Source organism: Polistes dominula, unplaced genomic scaffold, assembly GCF_049000335.1.
Source record: "Polistes dominula isolate Pdom_NZ unplaced genomic scaffold, Pdom_raw_medaka contig_29, whole genome shotgun sequence".
NCBI classification, from domain to species: Eukaryota; Metazoa; Arthropoda; class Insecta; order Hymenoptera; family Vespidae; genus Polistes; species Polistes dominula.
The window spans coordinates 3190242-3199965 of NW_028300865.1; the positions used below are offsets into that span (position 1 = coordinate 3190242).

At 41.9% G+C, this 9724-nt stretch overlaps 1 protein-coding gene across 1 annotated transcript; it reads right to left on the reverse strand.

Moving 5' to 3' along the window:
- Positions 1–1767: 1767 nt before the first annotated feature.
- LOC149033784 (uncharacterized) lies at positions 1768–2637 on the reverse strand. The gene has a single exon (XM_089175635.1). The coding sequence runs from the start codon at positions 2635–2637 to the stop codon at positions 1768–1770; it is 870 nt and encodes a 289-aa protein (XP_089031761.1).
- Between the last annotated feature and the right edge of the window lie 7087 nt (positions 2638–9724).

The window sequence follows — 9724 nt, forward strand, 5'->3', positions numbered from 1 at the left end:
ACATTGTCCTTTCCAGCAACGTAAACAATTTTGGAAGTAAACTGTCCTACGTAATCCAACTGTCTGGCTTGTCTTGGGCTTGCTTTGTCCGTATTTTGCTTAAAAGCGTATGACAGTGGTTTATGGTCAGTCTCTATTATTAATTCTCTTCCTTCGACAAAATACCTAAAAAACTTTAAACTTTTATAAATTGCTAATAATTCCCTATCATACACACTATATCTAATTTGCGCTTTTTCTAGTTTCCTTGAGAAATATCCTAGTGGTTCCCATTTGTTATCGCAGAATTGTTCTAAAACTGCTCCAATTGCGTTATCGGAAGCATCAGTCTTTAATTTTAATATCGCTTTTTCTTTTGGGTATGCCAATAATGTTGCTGTGGCAATTGCTTCTTTGGCTTTTTTGAAAGCTTCTTCCGCTGCTTGATTCCATTCTACCAGTCTTTTGTCGTGCTTCTTGGCACCTACCATATATTTGTTAAGTGGATCAAGCCATTCTGCAGCCTTTGGTAAGAACCTCCTATAAAAAATTCACTACCCCAAGGAAACGTCGCATATCTGAAACAGTCTTTGGTTTTGTATAGTTTTGTATAGCGTGGACTCGCTCATCCAACGGCGCTATACCCTTATTATCTATCTTATAACCTAAGTAGTTAACGCTATTTTGAAAAAAATTGCACTTTGAAATGTTTATTGTTAGTCCATATTGCCTAAGTCTATCGAATATTGCACGCAGATGTTTTTCATGGGATTCCTTATTTTTAGACGCTACAATTATGTCATCTATGTAACAGGCACAAAAATCTAATTTGCTTAATACTATGTTCATAAACCTTTGGAACGTTTGCGCCGCGTTACATAAACCGAAAGGCATCACTGTGTATTCGTACAGACCAAAAGGTGTGATTACCGCTGTTTTTTCTATGTCTTCCTCAGCCAACGGAATTTGGTGATATGCTCTAGACAAGTCTATTGTAGAAAATATGTTACAGTCACGAAATTGTTGCGTGACGTCGTGTACATGTGGAATGGGGTACCTGTCTGGTACCGTAACGCTATTTAGTCGCCTATAATCTCCACATGGCCTCCATTCGCCGTTTTTTCTTTGGTACCATATGCAGAGGGCTCGCCCATTGACTCTTGGACGGGCGACAGATTCCTTCGTTGACTAGTTGCTGAAATTCGGCTTGTGCGATTCGCAGTTTTTCCGGATTTAGCCTTCTTGCTCTCTCTGCTATTGGAGGACCTTTTGTGATTATATGATGTTTCACCGTGTGGCTGATGGGTTTCCTTGAAGTTGGTTTCGTTAAATCTGCGTACTCCCTAAAAAGTTCTAAATACGGACTATTACAGTTAATGGTCAAAATGGTTGGAACGTCAATACTTACTAATTCTGCTTTCCTAGAAAGCAATGTATTGCCGTCCAACAATTTTTTGTTTCTTAAATCAGGTAATAAATTATAAAAATGCAAGAAATCGGCGCCTATTATTGCTTTAGAAACATTCGCTATAATGAATCTCCATGAAAAATCTCGACGGAGTCCAAGATTTAAGTTTAAAAGTTTTTTTCCGAATGTGTCTATTTCTGCACCATTTGCCGCGTATAACTTACACGTATTGTCTTTGGTTTCACTTATCGAAGTACGTGGAATCACTGAGACGTCTGCACCAGTGTCTATCAGAAAACATGCTCCTGTTTTCCTATCATTTACCATGAGGCGCAGGTTTCTCGTCGCGTCGTCAACTGCCTCTATTTGAGACGCTTGCATTAGTTTTCCGAAGGCTTTCTTTTATCCGGGCCTGTCCACTTGCACGGGGGTCTGCACTTCCACGATTGTTCCGCGAATTTCCAGTGGTAATAACATAGGCCGTCATTGTTTCGGTGTCTGCTTGATGATCGGCTTCTACTTCGGGATCTTCCGCGGAAACTTCGGTACCTTCTTCTGCCGCGCATCAATTTTTCCATCTTCTCTGTTAGTTGCGCGATTTCCCGCTTGATTTCCCGCCTGACTTCCGCTACCTCGCTGTTGATTGTTGTTTGAGCGGTACTTCTTATTGGCGCTGCTTCAGTAATGGCGGCCGTTTCCGGCAGACGCTCTCTCCCGAGGATCTTGTCACCCATTTCCGCTAACTTTGCAGGTGACGTAATTTCGTCTGCGATGGCGAGGATCTCTTGTATCCTGGTTGGCATCCTTTGCATCCATAACGTTAGGAGCATTTTTTCGCTAACACTATCACCTGCTAGGCGTTTCATTTCTCTCCAAAGTTCGGACGGTTTTTTGTCTCCTAACTCAATTCCCATTAACAATCGCCTTAGCCGTTGTTCGTCGGATTTAGTTAGTCTGTGTATTAAGGCTTCCTTTAAATGTGTATACGTACATTGCTCGGGGGGGGATGCTAAGATGTCGTGTACCTCTCTTATCAGCGTGGTATCCAAATTCCTTAGCACCGCTGAAAACTTTACGGCATCCGATTTAACGTTGTACGCCGTGAATTCCTTTTCCAACATTACGAACCATAAATTTGGTTCCTCTTTCCAAAAAGCTGGAAGCGTTATATTTCTAAACTCACTGGCGTTGACTTCCTTTGTGTCGGTATCGGCACGGGCCACGTTGGCTTCGCTGGTTGATTGTGCCATTGTTCTTCTTTTTATTATTTTTTCTATTTTAGTTTTTGTATTATTTTTTTTATTTTTTTACGCGGACGTTCCCGGGTTTCGGCACCAATTTACTGTAGAGGGTTTCTCTATAGTAAAGATAATATTAGACTGAATTTGTTTTATGATCTTTATTGTTAGGATGCGACTTGCTTTTCTTTGTTGTACACTTCTCAACGGCTACGCACAGACTGTACTCGTCTGGTGACCACACTTGCTAGCGTGGTTCCCTAGCCTTCTAGTAACTTAGATGGCGCGACCATCGGTCGTACCGCTACACGCATGTAGCGGTACGACCGATGGTCGCGCCATCTAAGTTACTAGAAGGCTAGGGAACCACGCTAGCAAGTGTGGTCACCAGACGAGTACAGTCTGTGCGTAGCCGTTGAGAAGTGTACAACAAAGAAAAGCAAATCGCATCCTAACAATAAAAATCATAAAACAAATTCAGTCTAATATTATCTTTACTATAGAGAAACCCTCTACATGCGGGACGCCACAGGATGTAAACTCCGCCGATCGCGTTGTTCCGTAATTCGTTGAATTCGACCACTATGCACTTTTTCAATTCGAATTAAATCTTGTAACATAGAATCGGTATTTTCATATTTCTGCCCAAGCATGTGTTGCGTTAACTCCCTTGACCATAATCCTGCGGCCACTTCATCACGTACGTCATCTATTTCAAAATTCAGACCTTCGTACAGCCAGACTTTATCAAGAAAGTAATCTTGAATTAATTCATCGCGAGCTTGTACACGGGACATCATGACTTTTAGTTTTTCACTACGCGAACGCTTATGTGTGAACGCAGATGTAAACGCGTCCTTGAAAGCAACAAAAGTAGTCAATGTTGTTGACTTGGTCATGAGCCATTTCCATGCGCGGCCCTTGAGTCGCGCTTTTGCTACACTCAAAACAACAGCGTCCGTCCAATTATACAGTGTTTTTGTATTCATTAGTTCGTTGATCCAGGCTTGCGCCTTTTCTGGACCTTCATTTCCATGAAATTCACGAATGAATTGTTGTGCGTTTGATGCCGATATAATTTGTCCTTGATCACTCTGTCCAAGGTTACGTAGAACTTCTTGAAGATTTACAAAGGTTTCGGATTGTTGACGTATAACATCTCCTAACGATGAAAGCGCTGTCGATAAATGTTCCGATGTATCACTATTCATTTTCTGAGAACTCATAACTGACTGGCTATTTCGTTGAATTTCAGCCGTAACCCTTTGCATTTCTTCTAATTTCTTCTCATACATGTTGCGCTCTTCTTGTCTTCTCGCTTTTAGACGCTCGATTTCAGCTACAGCTTGTCTTAGTTGTTCTTCGGCAGACATTTTTGCAGATAAAAAGTCAGACAAATTATGTTTTTGAACAAATGCATCAAATTCGTCAGCAGCTTGAGACATCAAACTCCCATCTCACGCACGTAGTCACACTGATTCTAAGAATTCGTACTCAAACAAAAGTCTTTTAGCTTTTTCCAAAATTTCAATTCCAAACGCAGCAGTAGCACAACAAGTAAAGTCACAGTCAATTCTCAGAACTAAAATTTATTTTATTTAACTTTTGCACTAAAGTTTTTTTTTTGTTATTGTGGTCCCACTTCTGAATTGTTATGATTGCCACTCACAAAAAAAATAGAACGAACACTCAATATTTGAAAAGTAACTGAATAGTTTATTACTTATTATTATAAATGTATAATTACAATTTATTAAGAATGAATACACGGACTCTAATACTAAATTCACTCTCGCAGCACACTGCCTTTTTCTAAAATACAAACGATGCCTGGCATTCAACGAAAGTACTACTTTTCTTTTCGAATCGTCAAACTCTTCTGCGGAGCGCAGCTCCCAAGAGAACGCTGAACGTACACGCGACTCTCACGCCATCTATTCCATCGCACACGCACATACAACTAAGCTTACATACTAAATCTTTTATATTATTTTAGTCTCTAACATTCGGCCATTCTATGTTTGTTTGGTCTCCAAACATCTTACATCCTCTTTTTTTTGTGTTAGGAAAGAAAAGGAATTTACAATGTTACGCTTCGTACAATAATCGCTGATATAAAATAGTTCTTAAACTAGGTATTCTTTCAAATACTCTGGCTTACGTCGATTTCGTACAGGCCGCTCATTCACGTTCTTTTCAATTTCGTTAATAATAACAGGATTCTCTACTTCCATCGATAAATTGTCTACATCAGGAATTATACTTTTATTTTCATTTCTTATTTCTAAATTATCATTATAGTTTGAATCGGATTGTATTTCGCTATCGCTATCGTTTTCAGAGTTTTCGGAATCGTCACTTTCATAGCCTCGCCATATTTTCAATTGACTCACATTCGCTGTTGTTATATACCCACGATCTCCTGATTCATTCAGTTTCTTAACCCTATATGTATCGCTCGGTCCAACTTCTACAATAACTAAAGGTCCACTAAAGACATTTTGGAGTTTCGTAGATTCTCCAGTAGATATAGGATTTCGCTTCATGTAAACAATATCGCCTATCTTATAATTAATATTCTTCAATCGATTTTTATCATGGTAACTTTTATACTTTTGTTGTTCTAACTCAATATTTTTGCGAATTTTAGACTGAATCTCGTTAGGTTGATTATAATCTTCGCAATTCTCTGTTAATACTCTAAGATTTCTATCATTAAAACGTGGTAAATAACCGAATAACGCTTTGAACGGTTCCTTCCCAGTTGCTGCACTAACTGTTCCATTAATATCGCGTTCGACCTTTTTAACATTTTTATCCCAATCAGGGTGTTCACTGATCCTTAAAGACGGTACTAAGGTTTGGTTCATTCTCTCTATTAATCCATTGGCTTGTGGATGCCTACTTGAGTTAAGAGTACTTGCTTAAATGCATAAAGTGTATTATAAAATCGAAGAAGAAATCTTAGGCGACAATCAGTATTAGATTTTGATAATCCTACTTTCTTAAGTAACCATTCATTTTTTTTTTAGTATAAATGCCGGTGTATGATAGCTTTGCTTATTAACTACTTGTACTTCCTCCTCCACATGTTCTTTATCCATTGGAAAAGTAATAATAGAACAATTCTCCTCTACTTTATGTTATATATACACAGTCTTTGTATATTTATTCCCTATATCAATTACCACTCTAAAATTAACTGATTTTTGGCAACTACATGTATATTCTTCGCAATGACAACACTTTATAAAACTCTCACGGTTACCATATGTCAATAGCGTATGTAATCTATAACACATTACTTTAAAATTGAAAGGATATGGTTCAAACTGGGATAATTCTGAAAACTGAATCTGTACTTTCGATGATGACTCAAACCATTTTTTTTCCATATGTGTTGAGAATTAATATTTAATATTTCTCTTAAATATTTACAGGTTCTACTAAGCGCAATACTATCAGATACATCGCAATCTATTAAAATTTTAATCCAAATATCTTCAGCAATGATAGTAGGATCCATTTTCACTAATAAAAATTGTTAAAAACGTTAAATTAATAGCTATAAAACTTTTGATAATACTGAATACGTTAGTCAGGTTCGAGTCAGACTTAGATACTTCTTCTCCCTCGGTCCGTGGAGATTCGGAAGGATTCTCTCAATAGACCTAAGGATACCAACCTCCACCTTAGGGATCAAGATTTCGAAGTGGGGCCTGAACGTCATGCCCGAGTCCAAAAAAAACTCCCAGGTATTTAACCCTGGACTCTATACAGATAGAAGACCCCCTAAGTCTAATCTTAGGGGGAGGGACATTCCTGAGTCCGCGGAGGACAGAGGCAGGGGAGGCCATGGCCTCCGTCTTGTGCGGTGCTACTTTGAGGCCCAATCCTTCGATTGCACTCACAATGACCTCGAGGTCACACTCGGCATTTATAACTGCCTGCGATAGGTCGTCCCGCCCCGCTGACAAGAGGGCCGTATCGTCCGCATAGCAGACCACACGGGAGCCACCTGCTAACGGTACGCGGAGGATACTGTTGTAGGCCACATTCCATAACGTGGGGCCGAGGACAGATCTCTGCAGTACCCCACAACGCACAATCCTACTCGCGAGTTCACCGCCCCTAGTGCTGTACACTAGCTTGCGGTCGCGGAAATAGTTGTGCAAAATGTTCAACATGTGTTGTGAAAAACTCTTGCGTTCTAAGGCCTTCACAACAACCGGCCACGGTAGCGAGTTGAAAGCGTTGGAGATATTCAAGCTAACGAGTATCACCACGTTTCGATCCCGCACATTCGCGTCCACGAAGTCTTGACGGTCAGGATCGCTTCGATTGTCGATCCGCGTCCTAAATCTTTATTGAACCGGTGCACCGGAGACAGGGCCCCGTTTTGTTCCAAAAATCTGTCCATTCAGCTTCTTAGTACTCGCTGGAACAGTTTCGCGATGTCATTCACGACACATCGGTCTGTACTATCCGGACTGATCCAGGGGCAAGTCTCTTCTCTTCTTTATCAGCACCAAACTGGTTTCTTTCTAGCTGGAGGTCCCTTCCTCCAATGTCTCGGTAATGAGCGGGGCCAAAAGTCTTACCTTGCTCATGTAATGTAGCGCTCCACCGGGCCCTTCAGACACTGTGCGATCTCCTGAGTATCCTGCTTTTTCCTGGCCCTGGTAAGTCACATTCTATATGCCGTCGCGGCCGCGCTGAGGTCAGCGATCTCAGCCGTCCACCAGGGAACGTACTGGCAAGTAAATTTACTTTTAAGTAATAATAATAAAATTTTTAAGTAATAAAAAAATATAAATAAGTATATATATATATATATATATATATATATATATATATATATATATATATATATATATATATTTTGCGCAGAAACCCGCGCAACTAACTCAGGACTCCATCGAAGCCGTCCCGCCATAGTGTCTTCGGTAGCAATCTTTCGGGGTTAAGCCTCTCCACTCGCGCCTTATATTCCAAGAGACTCTCATTTGGAGTTGTCTCATTGGGAAAACAAAACTGAGGAAAGGGGTTCCATTCCTCATAGTTACGTGCCTCATTCTGCCTAACCGTTGCCGTAACAAGGGCAGAGGTGATGAATGGTGAAACGTAACATTCATACGCATTATGGTTCTCAGCGGTGACCCTTCAAAATGAGCCTGATGGCAAAGCCTGCTGTTCTCCAGCCTCAGGTATTGGTGGCTGGGGTATACCGGCGTTAAGTATATTGACCTTAACCCTTTCGCTACGGGGCGGATCTCCGCCGCGGTACTCCCGCAGTACGGCGCGCTACACCGAAACAGTGCAAGGTGCACGCAACCGATCGCAGCGGTCGCATCAACGCCTTATTGTAACCTGCGTTCTTGGCTGGTACTTTCGACGAAAAAACTTGTTTTAAAATTGAGTATTTATAATTTATTAACATGCGCACTTTTATTTACTGAGATCAAATGATATTACACAATATAATAATATTATACAACATGATATAAGCGTATGATTAGAATTGATTTTAATAATGATACTGCGTGTGGTATTTTTCAAAACATGGTGTTGCGCATAGGCCAACATCACAAATCTTACATTGATATCGCGATTCCCTCCTCTTATCATTTTTAGTACAGACTACACACTTTTGCAACGGGTTCTTACGATTTGTAAGCACTAACGTAATCCGCACAGACCGTTCGAGCCGGTGTCGTAAGACTGATGATCGAGGCATTTGGTTTTTGGGAATTTCCTTCCCTAGTCACTAGACGCGTTAAGGTGCGTTCTCCTTAACGCGAGGGACGGGCCGCGGAGAAAGGAATGGGCCAATGAGACTCCGTGTGGGGGAAAGAAATTTCCGATTTTTATTTTCGATCCCTTGGGACGAGATTTTATTTATCGGGCGTAGTGTGCCACGTGTTAACGTAAAGAAAATACACAGATTTAATTTTTATACAAAAGCGCGATGAGAGGAGTGCGACCAGCCGGTACGACGGACGAAGTAAAGGTGAAGGTGTTTTTGCGTATGCACCGCCACGGCGATCCAGGCATCCGGAAGTAGAGAGGGCAACGGTCGCAATGGTCACTCTGCCGCTCTGACCAATCAAAGGCGTGGTCAGGCCAATCAGATGCCCCTGCGGAGCCGCATCACGCGGTGCTTAAGTACGTTAGTGCTGGCGGCCGAGAGGTGTCAGCACTTTCCTCGCGCGCGCTGCTACAGCTGCGCGCTGTCGGCCGAGATGTGTCAGCACTGTGCTGGTGCGAAACGCCACAGGTTTATTATTAAAGCCCGTAAAAAACAAATGATGCAAAACGAAAGACTCACGCGGCATGTCTAGAGTGAGATACTCTATACATAGCAACTGCAGGCGCTTATCATTTATACAATTACGCGACATCTTTAGTGGGAGCGACTATAGCCGCTCGTAGTATCTCAGCAGCATCACATGGAAAGCGACTATAGTCGCCCATAGTACCTGAGTGGCATCACATGGAGAGCGACTATAGTCGCTCGTAGTAGCGAAAGGGTTAACAAGATCACCGTGTGACGTGACGGAATTTGCCACGCTGCGCATATATTCGGCTATAGGTCCTGGTGCGACGAAGTCGTCAAGAAAAAGGTTAAGCGGGGACTCTTCATCCGCAAACCTATCCTCGGCATTGACCGACCGTACGTGGTCAATCAGAATGGCTTTTAGTGCACTCACATAGACGTGCTGAAATACGCAGTAGGGATCCTTCCTCCGGAGACGAGGGTTCTCAATCTCTAGGTCGGCGTATACGCGCTCATATAATAAAGGAAACATTGAAAAATCCATATTATGAGAGTAAATGTGCCTCTCAGGGAGCGTACCATTATACGCCCAGTTCGCGTAAAGTGGCTCATCTACGAGCTTCTCAGTCTGGGCCTTCCTTATGTTAGGAACTAGTCTCGCAGCCCTTACTTCCGCAGGATCTTGAATGACCGGTGGTTTGGCCTTAGGCATAGGTCTTCCTCGCTATCCTGCACTACGGGGTGTGGGCCTACCGCGATTAATCCTGAAATCGGGTCTCTGCGGCCGCTGTTCGGCCTCGACCTGGTCATGCCAGTCGCCAC

What these genes read in the sequence shown, in the direction of transcription:
- LOC149033784 (XM_089175635.1), bottom strand. Translation starts at nt 2,637, where the DNA reads ATGGCACAATCAACCAGCGAAGCCAACGTGGCCCGTGCCGATACCGAC.